The sequence below is a fragment of the Prinia subflava genome, chromosome 3 (genome assembly GCF_021018805.1).
Source record: "Prinia subflava isolate CZ2003 ecotype Zambia chromosome 3, Cam_Psub_1.2, whole genome shotgun sequence".
Taxonomy (NCBI): Eukaryota; Metazoa; Chordata; class Aves; order Passeriformes; family Cisticolidae; genus Prinia; species Prinia subflava.
Window position 1 is genome coordinate 38504971 of NC_086249.1, and position 23963 is coordinate 38528933.

General features: G+C 43.7%; 1 protein-coding gene across 4 annotated transcripts in view; it reads right to left on the reverse strand.

Moving 5' to 3' along the window:
• Positions 1-23963, reverse strand: part of SLC7A1 (solute carrier family 7 member 1) — a 35374-nt gene that overhangs the window by 8894 nt on the left and 2517 nt on the right. For 3 of the 4 annotated variants that reach the window (XM_063394739.1, XM_063394736.1, XM_063394737.1), the window contains exons 2-6: positions 11628-12011; positions 6647-6805; positions 4225-4399; positions 2229-2353; positions 444-666 (exon numbers count right to left, since the gene is read on the reverse strand). In XM_063394739.1, the coding sequence (XP_063250809.1) occupies positions 444-666; positions 2229-2353; positions 4225-4399; positions 6647-6805; positions 11628-11997 (1052 nt within the window). In that variant the 5' untranslated portion in view covers positions 11998-12011. Of the gene's footprint in view, positions 1-443; positions 667-2228; positions 2354-4224; positions 4400-6646; positions 10472-11441; positions 11522-11627; positions 12012-23963 lie in introns of those variants that run through there. The other variant, XM_063394740.1, reaches the window with a different exon arrangement.

Sequence of the window (23963 nt, forward strand, 5' to 3'; positions counted from 1 at the left end):
GACATGTTCTGCCTCCAGCCTGCCCTGCCTCCCACCCAGATGGCTGTCCCACAGGTAACCTGCAGACAGATGGCCCTGGATATGGTAAGCCCCATGAGCTCCTGAAGATGCACCCTGCACTACCTGACAAAGGCTGCTCTCCACCCAGCAGGCCAGGATGTCTTGCACCCAAACCATGCTTGCATTGCATAGTTGACTCCACGACTTAGTCACTCAATACAGATTTATATTCCTGAGATACACCTGCTGGGGCTTCTGCTAAGATGAGAGCTTCTGAAGTGATACTTGTCACCTGCTTCTCTGGTACCTACCACAGGGTGAAATCCTGGTCCTTTTGAGGTCAGTAGCTCTGAATTTCATCCCTGGTCTCTGCTCCATTTCTTAAAGGAGGTGGAGGTACATGTTTGCCTTGAGTGATGCAAAAATCAAAAGCAGTGTCTTACCTCGTAGAAAGTGCACACAAGGAACCGACAGCCACTGCATAATTGGCTCCATCCCAATCCACATATTTAAAGGCATTGGGTAAAGGGCTATTGGTATCCAGCTGGTAGTAAGGCATCATGAGCGTCAGGGCAGCCGACACGCCAAAATAAGCCACAAAGCAGATGAGAAGAGATGCCACAATGCCAATAGGAATGGCCTTCTGAGGGTTTTTTACTTCCTCACCTAGAAGAAAGCAATTTAAATATCAGCTAAATGACAAGCAAGACCTTTTTCCCAGCCTAGAGCAGGTGTGCTGGCTGGGGCTTTCAAAGGTTTTGTGGGCGCAGAGGTGCTCTTTGACCATAATGCTGCTGAAGGCCTGCTCCATCCACCTGGGATACCACAGCCTGTTTGCTCCCATTTCTGCTGCCCCTGTCAATTCTTCTGATACACATTTGTGAAAGCCTTGTAAACTCAGCCGCAGAAACAATCTGGATTAAAAAACAGTCCTTTCCCCAAAAGAGATCATCCTTCTATCCTATTGATGGTGCAGACCCAAGAAGAGTTCAATGATCAGAGATGATGGAACAAGAAATTATTGTGCCGCTGTAGGGAAAAATCTGTGCCTGTCCATTTTAGTAACATCTCCACCAGAACTAAAACACCATGATCATGGCACCACAGGTGCCCATTTCCAGAGAAAGGCAGAATGCCTGAAAGTCATATGGATCTTTGAAAATGCCTCTTAACAAAAGGACCCTCTCCAGTTTCTATGCAAAACTTTCAACAACCAAGTAGAAAAATGTGTGTAAAAAACGAAAATTCCTCAAAATTCAGGCATCAATCAATTAAAGAATAGATTTGCACTTTTCTAGTCCTACAAAACTGCTCTGAAGGCAAGAGCTCCTGAGGTACAGCATTTCAGCAGGATGAACTGATAAACACAGATCCATACACCTACAAGTCAAAAGGAGATGAATGTTTCTCCCACAAGGAGAGGCTACAGGGCTGGCTGGGATAATGGAGCCAACACTTCTCCAACTCCTTGCTTGGAACAAGGCGCCGTAAGGCTTTATCAGTCTGTGATAATTCTCTTTACCCTCTGCTCCAACCGTTCTTGCCAAATGTGAAATTAAGGATTATCCTTTCTTCAGGGAATTAAGATTCATCTTCGCCATGAGAAATACAACTATGTGATGGCTTCTCTCTCAAAATGAGACCTCTTAACCTTTACAGGTAAAAATTCTTGATTCTGAGGCACAGCTCTAGGGTTCAGTCTACTCCCCAGAGGCTTCCTCCTTCTCTGGATCTTTAAAATACTCCAAGACATCAGAGCTTCTTCAGCTGAATGCACTATAGAGCTCTGTTACAAAATAACCTGATGATTAAAGTATCATCTGGAGTTGGAGGCTCAAACTCACACCAGACATGTGAACCTGGGCCTTCCCTGTTTGCTTAGCTGGTAAACCTGGACATGTTTCCTGTGCAGTCTGACCTGGTTAGTGTCATCACTGACCATGTACAAGCTTGGGCCCTGCTGGCAAAGGGAGGAAGCTTGTGGTTATACAGTGTAACTGTGTGACACAGCAGCTAGAAGTCAGCACTTGGGCACTCTGGGACTTGAACAAATTCAGCACTTTCACTATTAGGAGCAGCTGAGCCAAAAGCCTGTTTTGAGCTGAGGTTCAGAGGGATGACAAACACGGTGTTCTGAATTTCCTATTATCTGTGCTCTGCAACGTTACTGGAAGTCAATCTACCAGCAGCCATGTCCATAACCAGACTGAAGACATCTTCCCTCTTACCTGTAGTAGCAATACAGTCAAATCCCACAAAAGCATAAAAACACGTGGCTGCCCCTGAGAGGACTCCTTTCCATCCATAGGGCATAAACCCTCCAACACCGTAGAGTTTTTCTTCCTGTGTTTGACTGAAAGGCATGGAACTGGGTTAGAAGTGATCCTGCCTAGCTGCAAGTCACCAGGCTATTGACATAGCTCATAACAAAATCCAAAGCCAAAGTTTGAAGAAGCAGGCTCTCCCATTCATATGCTAGCATACAAATACCAGGCAAAATGCTAAGCACTACCCACCTCTGAGCCCTGGACTGGCCTGCGACAGCCTGGGGAATGCAAGGAATAAAAATGGTTCATGGTTTGTTCCCACCACCTGTTTTGTGGGGTGGGAAAAATCTCTTAGCTAAGACAAGGAGAAAATAGCATGAATATTAAAAATCCTCTCCTAATATTACTGCTTGTATGTAGCTACATATATTCATTTAAACAGAAGCTTCTGGAAAAGCTGAAGACTGAGAAATGTGAACCATCCACTTTTTATTTCAGATGGACTCAGATAAAGGGTAGGTGAGTAGACATAAGAGTGGAATGCAAGGTGCCATGATTACTTAAAATCCACCCCATCTTCCATTCTCAACTTCCAATTCCTTGTGTCAAGCTCATACTCAAACCATGCCTGTAACTGTGAGAGAGAAGTGGAGCCTGGATCCCTGACACACCAAATGCTTTGCTGAGCCTTATCCAAAGTTCATTTAAGTCAACAGACAAACACAGGCTGACCCCAGAACACTCTGGATTGTGACCCCAGAACCATGTGTTGAGTGACATATAACAAGCATACCCTTCAGTTCAAGTGACTTAGGTCACTTTTCCTGTGAAAAGCCTTTGTAAAGATGAATTAAGGCAGTTAAAATAAAGTAAACCCCAAATCTGCAAGTCTTCTCACATATAAGCATCTGAACTCTCTCACAGAAGCTCTGCTGAGACTCAGATAAAAACTGGCCTACAGAAACAGCACAACCCAAATGTGGATTATTTTGGAAACAATGATAAAATAAACCCCAGACAGATTTTACAAAAATAGTAAGTCCTACAGGCCAAAGAGCTGCACTCATACTTTGCAGTCATTGTTCCTTGCATGGGAATAGCAGAAGGGGAGGGGACCTGTCCTATAGAAGCAATTTGTTTGCAGCAGGTTGAATTTTGAAAAGAGGCTCAAGAAGCAGTTTTTACACGAGATAAATTTGATGCCCACAACATTTATGAGTGTCACCAGATTTTGGCCAACTGTGCTTCCTTGCAGGCTATCATAAAGAGTTTAGCTAGCAACCCAGGACTGAGCTGATATATGTGGAGATATTTAAAGGGCCTTATTCTGTGCGGTGCAGTCTCAAGCAAAACCTAATAGCTTTGCCTTACTGGTAAACCTTGTAAGCTCCTTAATTTTGATCTTGCGTAGGATGACAGAATTTTGGCCAAGCAGCAAAATGTAATTAAAAACAGATTTATTATATGCTTGCAGTGATGCATTAAAATAATCTGCAACTTGCCTTCATTTTATTGAGACATTTAGGACAAATTCTCTATAAGGTATAACAATGCCCCAAGGATATTGCCCAAGTATACTAAGAAAGTCCACAGCTATACTTGGACATGGCTTCATACAGGCACCACAGCCAGCCTGGTGTGGAGTTGAATAGGACTGAACTGAGTCTGAAGAGCTCTTTTCTCTCAACTTTGGATGCTACATTGGCTATAAGGCTAGAAATGGTCAACCCTGCAGCAGGGCCCACGATGACACAACCTACTCCTAGCACTTTCAGCCCATCAGCACAGCCTGCTTTCAGCAACCACACCAAAGACAGCTTTGCCTCCAAGGTATCTGGCAAAGGAGACATCCATCCCATTCACTGGTTTTCTAACCCAGTCCACAACCCCCCATTTAAACTTGGTTTTGAAAACAAGCACCAAGCTTTTGAGGATGAAAAGAAAACCTCCAACCTACTTGTCTTTGAAAATGCTATGGCTGGTGTTGTAAATGTCCTGTTCAGTCAGGTTCCAGTTTTTAACAGATCCTTTCACAAAGCCGGAGATCACAACAAATCCAAGGACAAGGACGTTGATGCAGGTGAACACTTTGTTCACCAGGGCAGATTCTTTCACGCCAAAAGCTAAAAGCCCTGGGGAAGAAATAGCATAGGTCAGGTATTTCACCACCAGCAGCAGGTGCTGGGGACTTGCAGACGTAGCTCAGCTGTGTTCAAGCTATGCTCTGCCCAAATTATCACACCTGTTTTTTCACAAAGCCAAGGAGCTCAGGATTAACTCACCCAGCAGTAGGATGAGGACTCCAGGTCAGACATTATTGCTGCAGAATGTGACACACCTTCCCACCCAGCACACCCATGTGGACCCTGTCCCTGGTGAAGTGCTTTGCTCATACACAAACTACTCCCACAGCCTCAAACTTCATACAGTCACCTGGAGAATGCATAACAGGTGGTTTTCAATGAAGGAACATTGTCTTAGAGGTCTTGGCCAAATCCAGAAGTTATGAACAACACTCAACTTTCCTTAGAAACAGGGGGAAGTATGAGCAGGGACCAAATCCAGGAGCAATCTACTTCTAATAGCTACTTCTAGAGCTGAAGACAAAGAAGAAGGTGGCACTGTAGGAATCCTGCTCCCACTTAAATCAGCAAGCACTTTTCCAGTGAGTTCAGTGAGAGCAGGATTTCAGCTTGGTCTCAAGATCACCTATCTAAAGAAGAGCACGGCTACAGGCCTTGGCAAACAGAATCTCACTGAGCAATAGCTTGGCTTCTCAGGTTGACAAGCTCTCTTAACTTCCTCTTCAGGTAGGTGTCTGATTTTTAAGAACTGAAACTTTTAACTCGAATCTAAGGCTGAAGGAGAAGTAAAAAATCTTCACAAGGGCCTGAGAGGGAAGAGAAGCACATTACAGTGCTTCTCTTTTACTCAGTACTTTACACTTCTCTTTTACTGCAACCCCAAGGGACTTCAATGAGAGAGGAACATCCTGTGTACTCACCTTTCCTTGTTTTAAAATAGGAAATAAACTGAGACAGCCATATCTGAGGAGTGTTTGATAAGACTGCATACCAACCCACAAAAACTTGTAAGGTACTTTTTAGAAATCTGAAGCTCAAGACAGTGCAAGCAGAAGTAAATTTGTGGTGATGATACTTGGGACTAAAGCTGCTCTTTCAGCAGCTATTTTTTAGAAAAGAATGGTTTGCCTTTTTTATTAAAATCCATGGAATTTGCTTCATGCAGGAAGCCACCTTATTATAAAGTAACCTTTATAATTTAGCAGCGCTAAAGTAAGGAGTTCTAGATTTTGTAAATTGCATCTGAGGTGAAAGACCATATTCTGATTTGAAATGAGAGCAATTCATATTCCATACAAAGGAATAAAGAGGAAAATCTCTCTCATTCAGATATAATCCTGAAAATAGAGGGCTGCTATTGGCTTCAGCAGGCCTCAGTGCAGTCCTAGATCCGAATGCAAACCCAAATGCCAAAGCATCCCTTGCTCGTAAGGCTTGTCCCTATGAGCACAGCTCACACTGTGGAAAGGCCATTCCGACCAGAGTGGCAAATGTCAGAATGACCTTGCTAGTGTGACACTCCAGCTTCTGCCTGCTGGGAACCACAGAGGAGTACAGAAGTGTAAGTTTTAAAATTTGCCTAAACTTGGTAATGCTTTGCAAGATCCAATTGGAGGCGGAATAAACGTTCAGAAGAATTTTGACCTTGCAAGCTGTGAAAACTTTTCCAATTTATGATCAAAGGCTTGGCATGGCACATATTTTGGGGGAAAAAAAAAAAAAAAAAAAAAGGCACTGACTGTCTATGACACATTTGTTTCTCTGGAGTCTTGTATTCACTTCTGCAAATTGAAGCCTGTATATATTTAAAAAAAAAAAAACACAAAACCAAAACAGCAGTATATGAGAATGTAACCAAGTCCTCTTTCTTTTTTTCCCCTCACTTTCCTGGCTCAAGGCATCAAAAATTGGCAGATTATCAAAGGGGGAATAGGTTTGATAGAGCAACTGCACAAAATTCTTGTGTAATCGGATTTGTGGAGGGAAGGATTTAACTCCTATACCTAATTGAGGATAACAAGTCATCTTTTTTTTCCTCCTTATATGAAATTTGATTGAAGGTTTTAAAAACAGCTCAAAAATATTGAGAATGCTCCCCTCTAATTAAAAACCTTGTAAACAGGCTATGCCCTGTGTTAACTCCACAGCAGCTATATAGGTTAATCTAACACTTGTAGCAAAGAGTCTTTAATAAGTTGTTCAAGATAAGTCAGGATTTCATGCTCATTCCAAAAGCAAACTATGAGATTACAGAACAAGGAGGTGCAAGACCCACAAACACCTGCAGTGCCTCACCTGTCAGGATGATGATTATCACCACAGCAAAGATGTCTGGGTATTTTGCTAGCACTCCAGGAGCATCCATCGTCATGTACTTTTTACAGAACTTTTCAATGTGCTGCCCTATGATTTCATCAAACGTCGCGCTCCAGGCTCTGGCCACACTTGAGGTTCCTGCCAGAGGACAGAATGGACAAAGATCACCCTTTGTGGCTGGCACATGTTCCAAACCAGGGGAAGCCTTGTAAGGTTTTTCAATATGGAGGGCCTCAAAGCAACCTTGCATGTGCTCCCAGGTGCTGGAAGTAGCCTTTCCTCTCCATACCCAGCCCACAGCCTGTGTTCATGCTTGGCATCTGCTCTGATGGTAACACACACAGGTGGTGGGCCTCAGACTCATGCTGAACTGACAAGATGAGAAAAGTCCTTTCAGTCTGGCTTCTTTGCAAACCTCGTCTTTGCCTTAGATAGTGCCCTGACTGACCTTTTCTTTACACCCCCAAGGGCCTGATCTTCCCCCAAACCTGGTAACTTCTGTTACCAGAGAGGTCTAAATGTAATGCTGGCAGAAGTCCCTGGCAGGCCCAGTTAGGTGGCTGCAGCCCAGGCAGAGAGACCTTACAGAATCCAGATGCCCTCCAGCAGTGCAATGCTGGAGCACCACAGCCTGGACCACACTAGTGGCCAGCCCTGCACTCTGGCAACACTCAGGTCTGCTCTGACCTTCAGTGCTAGAACATCCAAACAGGAAAAAGATTCAGATACAATTTACATGTTATCTGAGCATAAGTCAGCCCATTGCAGAATATTGGTGATGACCACAGCAAGTGGAACAGCTGCCTGCAGCAAGTGCTCAGGCTTCACCCTCTGGGGACACTTTTTGTTTCCATTTGAGTGCATCCAACTACGTGCAGCGTGCTGGGGTGATGACTGAACCTGGGGCCTCAGGGCAAGCAAGCTGGGGACAGTGTCTGGGCCATAAAAATCATTTTAGAGACCTGAAATAGTAACAACAAAGAGCTACCACCAGACAATGATAGCATTTGTAAAGTAAGAAGACTTGGGTAAAAGCCAACTTCTCCCTCTCCTGTGTTAACGTGGGTACTGCTACACTCCCAATGTCTTACACAGTACATACTCTTTATATAACAGCACCTAATTGCATATGATAATTATTACTGTACATAATTACCTAGTTAAAAAAAGAGCTTGGCTTGGCTTTGGCTTGCAGAGCAGCTCCTCAGAGGATGCCATCAGGAGCCCCTTTCCACCCAGAACAGTCTGTCCTGCCACACTCACCTGTGAGTGGGTGTTCAGGTCCCAACTCCGGCACCTGCAATCCTGTCAAACAATGTCTGTGCTCACCTAGAGCCAAATCCTCTGCAGCAGCGGTGGGCAGCACCTGCAGCACAGCTGGGAACACTCACCTGCCCCATCCAGCTTTGCAACAGCATAAAAATTAAGCTGCACAACAGCCCTGTTGGGAGACTCTTCTGTTCATCAAGACAGAAAAGTGCACAGTGTGAACACCTTTAAAGAGTTTGGACATCACTGCCATCAATTTCATCTTGAGAAATTGCAAAAGCTCGTATCATATACCACATTACAATTTTTCAGGTTAGCTTTGGCACGATTTGAGGAAAAAGACTATTTTAGTGCTATTTTTTAATCCTAGTTCTAATATTTCACATTCTAGGACGGGAACACCCAGCTCCTGCATGTGTTATATTAGATGCCAGCTGCTTGGACGCCAGTTCCATATAACTATCAGCCATTTATCCAGAACTCTCTGTAACCAACAGGCTTGAGGGAGCAGGACAAATCTGACATTCTTTCAACAATGCAGACACCTGGATAACATCTTGCTGTTATTCGAGAGCACAGTGCAAAGACATTCAGCTTGTATCCAGGAAGATTTACTAGTTCTGGGTCAGCACATCCTCACAAGAGCAGATTTGGCTCCTGCCTATAGCACACAGCTCTCAGGAGAACCACAGAGCTCAGGGTGCTGGGCTTGCTGCAGGAACAGGCACAGGCAAGGAGGTCACCAAGTGCCAGGAAGCCCCAGCAGCATCTACTTACCAGAGATGCTGTTACTCATCATACCAGCTCCCACCAGCTTCTACTTCCTGAAACACATCCCACAGTCTGGCACAGTTCCCCAAATCTACATCATCCCAGGAGAAAGTTCACATCAGATCCTGGTCCCGGACATCTTTCTCCTTCTCTCTAGACCGTAACTGATCAGTTGCATGCCCATTTTTTTCTCATCACCCACCTCCAAGACTCCACATGAGCCTTCCCCTGAGTCAAGTCACTTCAATTAATTAAAAGCTACTGGCCACCCATCCTTGGGACCCCAGGATTTCTTTTTCCACCCTCATAATACTTCCTGACCCAATGGCTGAGAACCTCAGCATGAAAATACCAAGCTGGCCGAGCCCCTTAGAGATACACATTTTCGATGCACTGCTTGGAATTTTCTCATTTTCAATTTCGCATTTTCTCAACATTCTCAATTTTCTCATTTCTAATTGGCAAGATTAAGAAAAAAAATGGTTTTCTGCCCCTCTCAAGCCATGGCTCTGAAGTGCAGCATGCACATGTCAGAGACTGGAAGGACTGATGTCTCGAGACATTTAGGGATGCCTGTGTGTGTGAGTGTGAGCAGGTCAAGCTTTGCCCTGGTGAGGCAGTGCCCTGTCCCCACACCCCTCAGCCCCTACTCCAGCCCTGCACTGGCACACCAGGGGCAGGGCTCCACTCCACCTAATCCAGCTCCTGAGTGGCCAAATGACCAGAAGTTCCACCTGGGGGGGAGGGCCCACAAAGGCCATGGGTTTTTTAAGGTTGAGCATAAGTGCAGCCCATCTTGACCCTACCTTCCTCTTGGAGTTTGTATCTGAACACTGCTGGAACCCAGGCGTTGGTAGCTATCTGTGCTTTTCTGTATCTTCTGTCTTTTGCTCCTTCTTCTAATTCCCTCTTCTTGGAAAATTTTGAGTAACTTAACATGGAACGGGTTTAAAGTGTGCTAAGCTGGATGGGCTAAATTAATGCTGTGAGAAGTGTTTTATGTTGATCAGACATTGTACTAAGTCTTTAGCCAAAGTTTCCAGATTTTTCAAAAGTTTGCCAGTAAACTTTTATGTTGTTTTGACCTCTTGAGAATATCTGGTTGGTATTTCTCCCATGTGTCTAACCCAGAGTACAGGAACCATTATAAACACTTTCAAAAGTCTCATCGAGCAAGTTGATTGGGGCCTTACAGTGGCAGCCAACATATCTTCCTCCTCCACACCCCAGAAGCTGCTGGGAGTTGTCCTTGCTCACAAGAGGGACAATTAGCTCTGAGAGAAGGGCTGGGTAAGATAAAGAGATCTCCTATACCTCATATCCTCCCCCAGTGATTTTCCACCTCAGCCACCCCTTCTCACAAATTATGTGAAACAGTTTGCAAATACACACTCTTGACATAGGACTGAAATAAAAATAAGGAAGTCGTATTTGAACACATCCACGAATGGTGTCTACTTATTTTTTACTGAATTTTCTGCCTTGTGACAATACAGTGAGCAGTCAACTCTGAAGTAAGAACTGAGGCAGTTGTTCAAAATCCATTATGAGAGAGAAAAAAAATCTCAGAAATACCACTCTGAGCCCAGATCCTTGGAGCAGAACATTCAATAGGCAAAACTTTTCATTGTGCATTTGCAGAATCAGGTTTTAGGACAGCAACCACAGCTATTTCACTCATTTTGGTCGTCGAGTGTCATGGTAGGAAGGGCCCCAAAACCAACTAGATGAAGGGCATGAAGGAGACAATTTATCATCACCTTTCTGGAACAGAAGAAAAATTACCAAGGAGTCTGTTCAATTTTTCTATGTGTAACCTAAGCAGAGTCCATCGTAGAAGTCTGGAGGAAATTATAAGCTTACTTTTTTTTTTATCTACTCCTTGCAGTGAATGTAATTCACAAAATAGCTACAGGACTCTGATTTCTTAAGGAGAGGACTTAATTGACTCTGGCTTTTCATCTTTTTTTTTTTTTTTTTTTTTTTTTTTTAAGGAGGAGAAGAGGAGAAAAATATTTTAGGTAACACACAGAGGAAAGCCAGCATGATCTCACACAGGCAGCTGCTATGCCACCATGTTGTTCTCGATATGATTTTATCCTCCAAGCACCATGGAAACTAAATTCCAAGGTAATGCTTATAAATCCCATAAAATGCATTTAAAAAAACCCCAAATCCCTTAGTAATTTAGCATACAGTCAGTTTTCAGTTAAACCAGCAAGCTTTCAGTCTCAACTGGTGAGTCTGTTGCAGCCTCAGAGGTGTGATAACAAGCAGCCTGCCCAGAATATGCTTGAAAAGACATGAACCCTTAATTAGCAAAGTGTGGCTTAGTTTTAATGCATCAGCTGAGTTGCACAGCACATGCTCTAAGCTTGATCCAGGGCCTCTCCTAGTGGGAGTCAAGGGCTTAGAAGGGATTTGGTTTATATTTTCCAGAGACTGTGAACTTGCAGATCATCTCAAGATTAATTCTGCAGCAATTCACAAGACAAAACTCTTATCTCCAGATACTTTAAATAGATCCCAAAGGGACCAGAATTAATCCTTGATCAGCTGTGAGTACAGATGCTCTGTATAAAAGCACCTTTCTGTGAGCAGCTTCTTTCTCAGCAGAGAAGACACTGTTTTGCACCCTAGCAAGTGTGCAGCAGCCAGGGGATGCCAGAGGGATGAGGTGGAGATTCAGAGGAATTCCCAGCAGCAATAAGCCCTCAGCCAGCAGCACACTCACCTCACCAGCTGGCAGGAGCCATCAAAAATGCATCCCACTGATGAGTCCTGAAATCCTCGGTGAGTGCAAGAGTGAAGCATCTATTTTGTAACAGTAACACAGGCACCCAAGTTAAGGGTGACCTTACCGACCAGGCTGCCGCCCTGAACTAAAGCCAGGGTCTGGCAGCACACCCACCATACTTACCAATAACATAGGAGAGGATTAGATTCCACCCTGTGATGAAGGCCCACAGCTCACCCACAGTCACGTAGCTGTAGAGATAAGCTGATCCTGTCTTAGGAACTCGAGCACCGAATTCTCCGTAGCAGAGCCCGGCCAGCACTGAAGCCAAGGCAGCAATCAAGAAGGAGATAACGATGGCAGGTCCTGCGTTTTCCCGTGCCACAGCTCCAGCCAGTACATAGACACCTGCACCCAAGGTGCTGCCTACACCCAGAGCCACCAAGTCAAACGTGTTAAGGCATCGCGAGAGGCGACTGTCTTCTCGAGTGCAGTCCACATTTTTCCGACGAAGAAGCTGGTTTCCAAAGTTGGTAATTTTTTGACACTCCATCTTCCCCTTTGGGCCTGCAAGAAACATGCTGCCATCATTACCCAGACTAGAACACCCTCTTTACATCAGCATCACTGCACAGGAACAACACTACAACTGTGTTACATTTCAGCAAATGAAACTTCCCATTTTCCACTTTTTTACAGGGTGAAATGTCTCCTTTGGCATTTTACCTAGACCTACCATGGGGAATTAAAACAAACAACACCAAAGCATTTTCTGCTTCTAACTCAGCCATGCTGTAAACCTTGTGCAATCCCAGGAGAGAAGCGATACTCTAGTCCAGCTCCCACCCTGCTCCACAGTCACTCAGTTCACGCACAAGTGGGCAAACTAAAAGTGCAAATTTTGTCTTTCAGATTTCAGAGGGGTTTTCCTGGGCAAGAGAGTACTTTAAAAGTGAATGTCCCACTTGCCCCATTTACCACACTTTGGTTCACACTGCAGAGAGCTTGTGGAATGCACAAACTGTGTACTACTGGCATGAATTTAAACCTGAGGATGTTGCAGGGGCGTACCTAACACATTCCAACCTGATGGGTTCTCAGCCTGAGGGAACAGCAACTCCAGGACAATCTCATCTGCAAGATGTGTTGTGCCGACATCAGATTTTCTCTGTTTTGCACTACAAATCTACTAGCTGTATAGCCACAGCCTACAAGGAGGAACCTCATCTTCCATCTCAGACTGCATCCTCTAGCTCCAACAGCCCCACCCTGATACCCACACTGCACCATTAAGCCTGGCTTCAGCAACAGGGCTTTAAAAATGTTTCTTCATTAATTATGGAAAAGGAAAAAGGTTCTTTTATTTACATGCAATGCTGGATTGAGGCACACAGTTTCCAGCGGCACATATTGCACACGGACATCAATACTGTGCTGAGAATAATGAGCAGGCAAAAATACTCCTAAATGCAATTTACAGTACAGTTCAGTGAGAGTGGTACTTCATCAGCTCCAGCTAAAACCTGGTGTAAGAGGTGAAAAAATACATGCTAAGAAACTTAATTAGCTGAGGCAATGGTTAAATCCATGCTTCAATTTTGTCACCACAGCATCAACTACAACACCAAAAATCCTCTTCACTTTTCCAAGACACTGGTCATAAGTCCTGGCTTAAATCCCTTTTTCTTGGCTTTACGCTAACTCCCCTGCGATGAGAAAGTAATTACAACTGCAGGAACAGGGCTGAGGATTTCCAAGGCCCACTGTGTCAGGAATTGTACCCCACCAACAGCTCTCAAACATGCTCCCAACAGACATGGTTTAGACAAATAAAGAAAGGCAGGTTTCAGGCCAATCTTACAAAAATCTTGTTTCATTAACCATGGGAGTTCCCAACACATACAGAGAGGGAAAACTATCTTCTCCCTTCAGCAGGAAGACAGACCCAAGTCTTTACCTAAATGCATTCATATGTCAGATTGTTCACTCAATCTCCTTTCCACCTGAACTTTACCCAAATCCATGTCAGGACTGCTTTCAGCTGGACAGCTGCCCACTTCCCTAAAGCTGGGAAGGGCAGTCACAAACCTTGAACTGGGTTAAACAGACAAGAAGATTGTGGCACTGGAGTATCTCCTATGAATTCTGTTGAGACCTTCTATAGGTAGACCTTCTACTTCTTACGCAGCCATCTACCTTAACAAAATCTGGTATCCTGCAAAACACAAGTAACTTTGTGGTTTTAATTCTGCACTGAAAATGAAGGGGTAACTGGTCCCCAATTCCCTGCCTTGTCACAGACACACACTACATTAGAAATCACTTCCTTGGCAAAAACAGGGTTGGCAAGGGGCAACGTCCTCAGGAGAGGAACAGAGGAACAGACCCTTGGTGCAGAGATGGAAGATCAAGGGTGACAACTTGAAAAGGTCCTAGGGGGCAGGGGGACATACAATTTATTCACTAAAAAAATAACCTAGTAAATTGTTTCAAGTTTATGTATCACTCAAGAGTATCCCAGAAGAAACACATTTCAAAGCAATTTCATTTGGAAGCTCCCTTGGGTTTAACTACAGGTGTTCACAGCCGTACTACAGCAATCAAGAATAAAGGTGAACTGCTTTTTATGGATAATTTGCTTAGAAGAGGAGCTATTTAATTATGACAGACCTGGAAATTCAGACCAACATCCTTCAACTGGCTTAATGCCAGCAGGCAGTGCTCTTCTAGCTGAACTCCAGATCAAGACATCAATTCCCTCTATCCCTAAAAGCATCTCAAAGTCTGAGCATCTCTGTTGTGAACAGAATACTTTCTACAGCCTGCAGGTAACAAACAGGCAGCCTGCAATGCAGCCATGGTCTGTGGCCCTCACACACAGCACTGTCATTCATCCCACAGGCCACTGATCACCATCCTAGGCATCTCTTACATGTTTTCTTTGCTTTTGAAACAGCAGGTACCAAATCAACCTTTCACTTCCAATTATATTCACTGCAGCTTGACAAAGAGACCTTCAATGAAGACAAGTGGGATTTTTTTCAGAAAAACAATCTTTTAGTTTAGCAGGATGCAGTACAGATTCATTACACCTCTGCCCAAAACCTCCTGTGTATCATTTGTTATCTTTGCAAGCATATCAAAGGGTGATTTTGGTGGAGATTATAATTTTTCCCCTCCTTAGAAGTTGGATCCAGCTGTGATTTCGCCTTCTGAAACAGTCATCCTTGACTTTGAAGTGACCCTTTGTTCTGGGCTGGTTCCACTCCCAACCTCACTTGAAAAGATGAGCTTTTTTTTTTTTTCAATGCAGTCAGTATTCCTGTGGCATAATGCAGTCCTAGTAACATAAAAAATATATACTATTCCAGAAATGTTACCAGAGGATACCTAACCACCTTCAAGCTGAGGAAACTTGAATCTGAATGAATATAGATTAGTTTTGTTCTGCAAACACCTAGCTCTCACCGCTGCCTTAGCTCTGGTTTCTCCAATTAGAAACACTGAGATGTGAGTCCCAGCCACTCAGACCCTGGGAAGGAAACGGCTTCACTCCAAGGCTTTGGGTATCTCCATGTTTTGGCTGGGGCAGAGGTCTTTGGGAGTGGTGGGAAGCAAGGACACACCTAGGTAGCCTAGCAGAGTGGACCCCAAGACAGGGGCCACATCCTTGGGTGAATCCTGTCCCACCTTTGTCAGCAGCAAAGCTCCCACCAACTTCAATAGTCCAACTGCTACTGATGTTTGCGTTACAGAGCATTTTATGTTTATTACTTTTGTTCCCTGTCCAACTTTTTGTCTTGACTCTATTGTGTTTTCAAGTAAAATAAGGTATTCTTCCTCCTTTTATCTAATGGTTAACATACCTATTATATCAGGTCGATAGATTTCCTTCCCCATTCCTCAAAACAAACCCGTAAGAAAATAAGCAACTTGCCATGTGGTTGACAGCAAAAAGTAAACCATAATAAACATCTGTCCAGCTAAACATAAAACACCATGTGTAAAAATAAGCTGACAGGGTACCATTTTACAAAAGCAATACCATCACTTCCTCAACAATTACAACTTCTGAAACACCACTCATTATCTATTCCAAGGCATTGATGTTCCTGAGAATTTTCATCTCCAATTTGCAGAAACAGCACAAAACTAAAGCTAATTAAGCAGAACAAGGAGCTTTCTACTATGGAAAGAAGTAAATCTAAGCCTAACCTTGCTGCATTTCCAACAAAATCCCCAGACATCTCCTTGGAGGGCAAGTGAGCTGAAATCCTCCTTCAACATTGTCCTACATATGCTTATATCCATTTTGAAACATATGGAAATGTCTACTGCCTTCTCTCACAGCAAAGTTGTGTCCTGTGGACAACCTGACATCTGTTGAAGACCAAAAGGATGCTGAGGAAAAATATCCCCCACACAGCTGTATAATCACTGCTGCAAGTCTACAGAACAAAGAGCTTGTGGAACAAAGAGCTTGAGCTTGCACCATGCCAGTATATTTGACTATGTAGAATGGTTTTCACCCTGTATTTTCAGTTCAAACATGGTCCCCAAACAAGCATGTAGCGATGACACCAACCAGGTGATCAAAACACAGGTAACAAACCCATTTGGGAGGCCTTTTCAAAAGGTTGATTTTGCTGCCTCCATCCCCAAGGCAGCATCATTCACACAGAAATCCTACAGAGGAAAAGAAGTGGAAAACCTCAATTCCTACTATTGCTGTTAGCATTACAGGTATTTTTGGGGTGTCAGATTTGACTGCAGACCCCTAAATGCAAAAGGTCATACAGTAAGGACCAAATTAGATCTCCTGAATGTTTTCTGAAGCATCATTCAGAAAACCAAGTCATCAAGGCACATCAGCCCTGGGTGTGATCCATTCCAGCATAAAGCCAAGAATTGTGTCCGATATGTCCTTCCAAAATGCCTTGAAAAACTCCAATGTTTTATGTTACTCTGCAACAAGCAACACGGCAGAGTCAAGATGGCTACAGAAGATGCTGAGCTTTCCCAACATAAGTTTGAGCACATATCTCTAGACTTTTAGAAACAGAAGCAAAGGCTGTGGCATCAGACACTAAGTTGCATCTGGCTGTGTCCCTGAAACAGCTGCAAGTGTCCCCATCAGCTGTGCTGGAGAGGGCAGTTTAGAGAAGACATGCTTGGGGACAAATGCTGAAGACCGACTCAGGAACTTTGATTGTAGCCATTTGCAGATGCTGCCACCAGCAAAGTGGCCAGTGAAAGCAATGACCAAGCATTATGCAAAGCTGGAAGTTATCTCACTATAGCAGCAGCAACGGCAAGGAGTCCGAGCCAAAAGCCACCAAAGCAGCTGCAACTCTATGCATTTGTTTTACTGTGTGTAAAAAGATGTTGTCCTGCTGAGGTATTTTAACCAGAAAAGGAAAGTATTGTCTATGTGCTGTTAAATTGTTCCTTTCTTTATTATCATTATTTTTTTCAACATGTGTGCAAATGTATGCATATACCTCAATATTCATTAATCTAGATTACATCTGAGTGCATATACTTATATATATATGGACATTACTGTTAAATTCTTTCCCAATTTTGTCATTAAAAAATCAGTATCACACACTAGTAACGCATTTGCTACTCAAAGGAAGGGAGCCAGGCAGTTAAATACAAACAGCACATTAAATGAAGAAATGGGCACACGCAGGTGTGGGTGTGCAGTGTACACAGAACTCAATCTCACTCACCTGCTTAAAGGCACCCTGCCTGACTGAAGGGGATCATGTTACTCTCCTCTGTTGAGCAGATCCTTTAACACCACGAGAGAGGTGGTGCTGGGGGACCAACCCGCTGTCACTGACACCTGGGCATGCTGCAGGTTTCTGTTCCTCAGTCTCCTGAGTATTAGAAACACTTTCAAAGCAGCATCGCCCACTCCTCTCCTGGTAATAAATCCTGGAGGATTTATTCCATTGGAAAAGGTGCAGTGAGGTGCTCTTTATTATCCCTATACCACCCACTGGCCAGCAATCAGTTACTGAAAGGGACCACCAAGTCCCACTGGACATGAATAAGGTGCTCAATTACTGCCTGGGAGAACAGGTGGGAGAACACCAGGGTGCTGCAGCTCACCCAATTGCTTTCCAAACTGTCCTGGCTACTGGCTGTACCAAGGTCATAAAATCCTCTCATCCCAGGACAACTTCCAAGATGGCAAAGACCATCCTTTTCCACAAGCTCACATGGGAATTTTCAGCTTCCCCAAAATTTCAAAGCAAGTAAACTTCAGTGTTTTGTCTCAATACCTGCAAAAAAGTTACCTGGGTTATTTGTGATGATATACAAAATCCATTTTGAAATGAGCAGTCATTTTTGACCAAAGTAAAGGAGGGAGGTTCCTGCTGGGGAAGTCATGAGACAAGTACTTCAAACACCCAGAATTCAAGCTTCAAAATCTCCAAAATGGAAGTTGTGATGCCCTTTCTTCTGCATAAACCTCCAGCTATGATTATCATCAAACGTGGCACACAGTAAGCCATTCAACAAGGAAAAGGCTGGATAGATACTAATTCCCCTACTGCAGAAAGACACACCATATCATGCTTAATTTGCAGTGGGGAATTTGATGTTACAATCACTTTCCAATTGCAGGCACAATGAAAAGTTGGGACAGGGTACAATATCAGATCTCCACCACCCAAGTGTTGCAAAAACAGGTTAGAAATACCTTTTAGACTCCAACTGGATATAGTGTACCCTGCCTCAAAACAGGGAAAACAGGTGCAGCCAGACAACATGTTTGTTTTGGCAGGGTTAAATCATGAAACCAGATCTTCCTCTCCCTAGCCTACTGCCTGTCATCCCATAGCTGTACCAGAATAACCACCTGGGGAATCATGCTGAAAACCACCACCACTGAAACAAACTCAACACTGTGACTACAGCTGACCAAATGGCAGGCCACCACAAACAGTAGCCAGGGCAGAGGAGGGGGATGTGACACTTTCCAGGATAGATTCCCATCTGAGAAGCACCATCCAGTGAAAGATGCCTGCAGTTCCCTCAGCCCTTTTAGCCCACACCTCAAATTTCAGCTGCTGAGGATCCTGTCAGCTCAAGAAAGCACCTAGACGTTTTGAGGACAGCAGTGCATTTGCCATCCGCAGCTCCTCAGAGATAAAAAAAGTTAAGGAAATGTCTTCCTGCCCAGCCATTAAAGGGCATCACACCTCTCCAATTACATGAAACACTATTTTCTGATGAAAAAGCATCTAATTGAAAAGTCTCCCACCAACTCTAGTACAGTCTGCTCAAAGAGTTCCTCAGCATGACTTCAAATTACACCTTGCAAGAAAATTGCTTGATTTAACTCCCTCAATTTGTCATAACACCAAAGGGGATCTCCATTGATAATTAAACTTCCCAAATGAAAGCCTGAGACAGATTGGCAGGGATTCACTTGAAACAACCCATCGTTCATAATCTGCCAGGGACTCAGCCTTGGTATTGAGTGAGCAGAAAAAAATTAATGCTCTGGGAAACAATATTAAATAAGGAGCTTCTGTCTCCTTAAACCCAGATAAAATAAAGACAGACCTTTGCTTAGCCAAAAGCCCTGGCCATGCCATTCAGCATAAACCAGTTGTGGTCCTTGGACAACAGTGCTTGGAAGAAGGTGGGAAATGTCCCTTGGGGGATAAGGAAGTAAGTTAGACAGCAACAGAAGTTGGTTTGTTATTAAAACAATAGTGGGGAAACAAACAAAACATTAAGAGCCTCAACCTTCTTGCAGAACAAAAAGTATCCTGTGCAGACACAGGACACATCCACTCAGACTGACAGAAGAAAGGAAGGAGAAGGCTTCCCCAAACACCATTATTTCACCAGGATGAAGGGCACAGCCAAGTTGGGACTTTCAGGTGCAGACAAGGGGCAGATCAAAGTGGGTACAAATAATTGGACTTTGCTACGCCCCTGAGCAGCAGGGAGCAGGTGGAGGCCAACAGGTAGGTCATGGAGAGCAGTGGCAGCTCCAGCTGGAGGCAGGAGCATGGGGCAGCTGCAGACCCAGGTCACCCTTGCCAAGCGAGCCGTGAGCGTGCTGCCTGACTGACGGGCTGGGCCATGGACCTGTGGCAGCCCTGTGGATCAGCATGTCTGCAGATCACATGCATCTCAAACAGGCACGCTCCCAGCACCGCTGCACCAATTAAAAAGAATTGCCCCAATTAAAAAAATGCTGTCCCAATTAAAAACTTCCTCCATTACCATAAGGGGTACTGAATAGAAGCAAGAGATCCATTTCCTTTGCTGGGAAAGCAGGAATGTTGTTTCTGTGAATGAGATGGAACAGTTTGAACAGCTTTTTCAAAGGAAACACTGTAGCAAACCCCCAAGGAACTGCTGACATAAGAGAGAACTCAAGCCTCTGCTGGACACATACTCATTCAGGGGAGGAAGGGGAAAAGAAATTCTGTGTGGTCAAGTCATGGGGCTCCTTGCCTTATGCAGGAGATTGCAGGCTTCTGAGAAAGACTTTGCTATCCCTGAGTAACTGTGTATCCAAATTAGGAATTCAGAGTTAGGATGGATGAGGCGCTTTGAATAATGCCATGGCAGGTGGATTGGACTGCATGAACTTCAAAAGTTCCTTCCAATCCAAACCATTCTAGGATTCTATGAAAATTAAAAATATGCGACATCACTCCTTCAGGCTTCTGCAATCAAAACAAAGTCATTAGAATACATTTTTGTTAATTTAGGAATTTTTCCACTGATTTGCAGGCCATTCAAGGGCTTGCCCCATGCAGAATTCCAAGTGAGACCTGCCAGCCCTGCACCCTGGTGTGGCTGTTGGAGAGAGACTCAACACAGTGGAATAATTAAGAAAAAAATCCCTTTTCTGAAGAAAATGTTCCAACTAGTTGGGCCAGTAAATGACTCCCCTTCCCTGCCAGTCCATGACACATGCCTCACCAGGGACTGTTGTTTTGGGATGGGAATTCATTGTGCAGGTTAGCCACAGCGCCTGGCTGCCAGGCCTACAGGATATGCCCACATCAGTGTAGCCTAGACATACATGCACAGAAAAATGGGAGCTGAGGATGGTGCAGGGAGGTAGAGCAGAGGAGATAATGCATGGGGCTATGTGGAAAAAAATTCAGTGTCATAAGTGTTTTGCAAATTATCCCACAAGCCATCACTGCAAAGACTTCACAGCTCCCGATGGATTTACAACAAAATGCCTTGGAAAACTGCATCTGTTTTAGGCATTTAAGTCTAAAGTAAGTAGAGAGCATGGCAAATCATACAAGCATGACGTTTGATTAGCATGTCAGTGGGGTAACCAACCACCCCTGTTTTCACACACAGGTATCACAGCCTAGTTTTGATATACTCTAATTAAATCAATCTCTTCAGAAAAAAAGCTAGAACACTGATGTAGAATTAAATTTCACAGTGAGATAGGTGTGGAGGATTTTTTGCTTTGGGTAAATACTCTTTCCTTAGGCACACATTCACCATCCAACTCTCCAGGACAGGAGAGCTGTTGTTTAAGCAGAGTTTTGCCTCCACCTAAACCAAACATTCATGGCTGCAAGGCTGCTGATAGGGAAGGACTGGGGAAAAGAGGCATACAAACACATCCCATTTCGTATTTATCTCAGAACTTCTATCAAAAGCATGACAAAAGACTTCCTGCTCCTTTGTCGGATCAAAGCAAGACTTGCTAAAGTAGGTGGAATTTTAAGGGGGTTTTTCCCCTCAAAAAGCAAAGATGACACTGACGACCCAAACTGTGAGCACCACAAGCCACATATTTCACGTCTCACTGCTGCCACTGTCACACAGAAGGATCCTGCAGACATCAGCACAGGGCTCCATGCTGGCCACCCCCAAGAGGGGTTTGGGCAGAAAGCTGCTGGATGTGATAGCAGAAGGAGCAGTGACTGCAGAGACAATACAGCAATACCAGGAGGTAAGAAATGCAAACAGCTGGCAGACTTGGCCTGAACCTAGCCATGAGGCCACTGCAAAATAGCATGCAGACTCAGCTCCCTGGTTTGCACAAGGAGAAGCATTTCCTTGTAGGCACCCTTACAGTTTATTTTGCAGTCTGGGTGGAAGAAAACCAGGTCCTGCAACCCACATCTCTCCATGAAGAAGGCTTGTTCAGGCTCCCTTGGAAGCACAAGAAAACTCAGAGAAGTAATTAACTCCCATGAGCAAAAGAAAATAGATTTGTCATCTACTTTTTATTCAACTCCATCAGTGTCATAGTTATCCAATCTGTAGGCTAAAACCTTACTCAGTTTTCTGAATGTATTGGAACTGCCACCTGTACCTCCCTGCCCCTCATGCATAAGCCTGGTCTGCCAAAAAAAATGCTCCTGCAACCCAGTGACAGAGGTAAGTGAAGCCACCCTGCATACAGTCCTGTTAAGGGAAGTTATACTGCTATCCTTAAACAGAATTGTGTCCCTATCAGCAAAATACAGTCATGGGAGTAAGTATACACTTTTAATTAGGAGAGAAATTCCTATTATCATATAGTCTGCTCAACTTTTTAAGACATTGTTATATTTTTCCACATCATTCCAAGCATCAAAGAAAATCATCCCTAATTATGTTTATGGGACTGGCAGAATACACGGAGAGACCTAGATATGACAGTCTTGGAGAAGTATGGTGAAATGTATAATGCAACACCTCTCAGAACATGTTCAGTGCCATCTCTCTCATCCCCTGATGATCTCAGTGCCATCATCTCTTCACTTACCTAGAACAAGAAACTTTGAAGTATAATAAGTTCTGCTGCTGCAAGGTGCTTTAAGTGACAGCAAGAAGGAAACAAACAACTGGCTGTAAATATTCTGCTTAGCTCTCCTGTGCTGAGACTTGCAAAAGAAAATAGGTGGTTTTAGAGAAAAGGAAGCAAAACAAATGATAATTACCACTTTCCCCCCAAGGGTCTGAACAGGATCATGAAAAGCAAAGCACGGCTGTTGTGTTTTTGATGGTGCCCTACACCATCCTGTTCTGCTCTCCAGGTCTTTCCTTCAAAGGAAAAAACAGGTTCAAAAGTGCTCTAACATCTGTGACAGTTTATCAGGAGCAGCCAAAGCACAACAGTGAGGCTTCATCACTTGTATAAGATGTTTTGGGGATGATGGTTGTGTTTCTTCACATGCCAACCAGGTTATGCGGAGTAGGATTCCTCTTGACTAGCTTAAGCTCACTCCAAAATATTTTCTAGAGAAACACTACACCATTTGCTTTGCTAGCTGAAACTTCAATGATATAACCTATCTAGCAAAGACATTGAAGCAGCCTGTCCTTCCTTCCCAGTCTCACATGAGGTGACACAAATCTGAGAAGAGCTCTCTTAAATGTATCAGGTGGAAAACTGAAGCAGCAACTACCTCTGCAGCAGACACGCCAGTGAGCAGCTGCCAGCAGCAAACTTTTCAGTAGGCACAACTGCAGCCACAGACAATGTACACACTACAAGTCAGTTCTTCTCACTCGTATTAAAATTCCTGGTAAAGTCTTATTGTCAGATCCACACACGTCCATGTGAATCATGGCACGCACTTTATTTTTTGACAGAACGTGTTCCAGGAATAAGTAAATTATCTGATACAGGGCATTTTAAACCATCCACCTGAATCAGAAATGGGGATAAACCCTACGTAAACAAAAAGCCCATTGATAATTATACTGTTTTAAACTCCAGATTGGCCTGTAACAAACTTTCTGGAGTGGACGACTCAAATAGTCACTAAATTTCAATAAAAGCACAGCTTGCTCAGTGAATAAGGGTAGTAATTAAAAGCAAGTCCTCAAATGCAAGATATTAAGTGAAATCCTCATCCTTGTAGTTTAAAAATTAAAGGGGCCACTAAGATCTGCAAAGAAAGATACAAATTAATTACAAAGATCCAAAATATAACACAAAAGTGAATAGTGACATTTGTATCACTCAGGAAAGCCTGCTAAGATACTTCACTGCTAATCTTGTGAAAAGGAACGCAAGAGTTATTCCTCATCTCAGAAAATGGCAGGAGAAAGAGGAGTAAGAAAATATGATGCTAAATAGTACCACTAAGTAGACTAATAAATTTAACATTTCAGTCAATATAGCAATCACATGGATTTCTCAGAAAAGGTGTCAGGACATGGCAAGAAGGCACTGAGGTACAGGTAAGATTTACGGGAAAATTGAATGAGGGATGCCAGGTTACTTTGAATAAAGTTTTCTGAACTGTTTTCCACTTGCGTAAGAAAAAACAAAAGGAACAAACCCAAAACCAAATAGAAACTGAAAAAATGTACCTAGAACCAAACATCTCACAGTATTCTATTTTGGAAACTGAAATGGGGGACTTCTGATACCACTCACAGGATTTATAATCCACCACCTTGGTGAGCTCCAGCATTGTCAAGGAACCCTGGCAAGGGCAGCAGCTGCTGACTCACCATCGAGGGAAGGCAGCTCCGGCCAGTGTTGCCAGGGCCAGAGGCATTAGA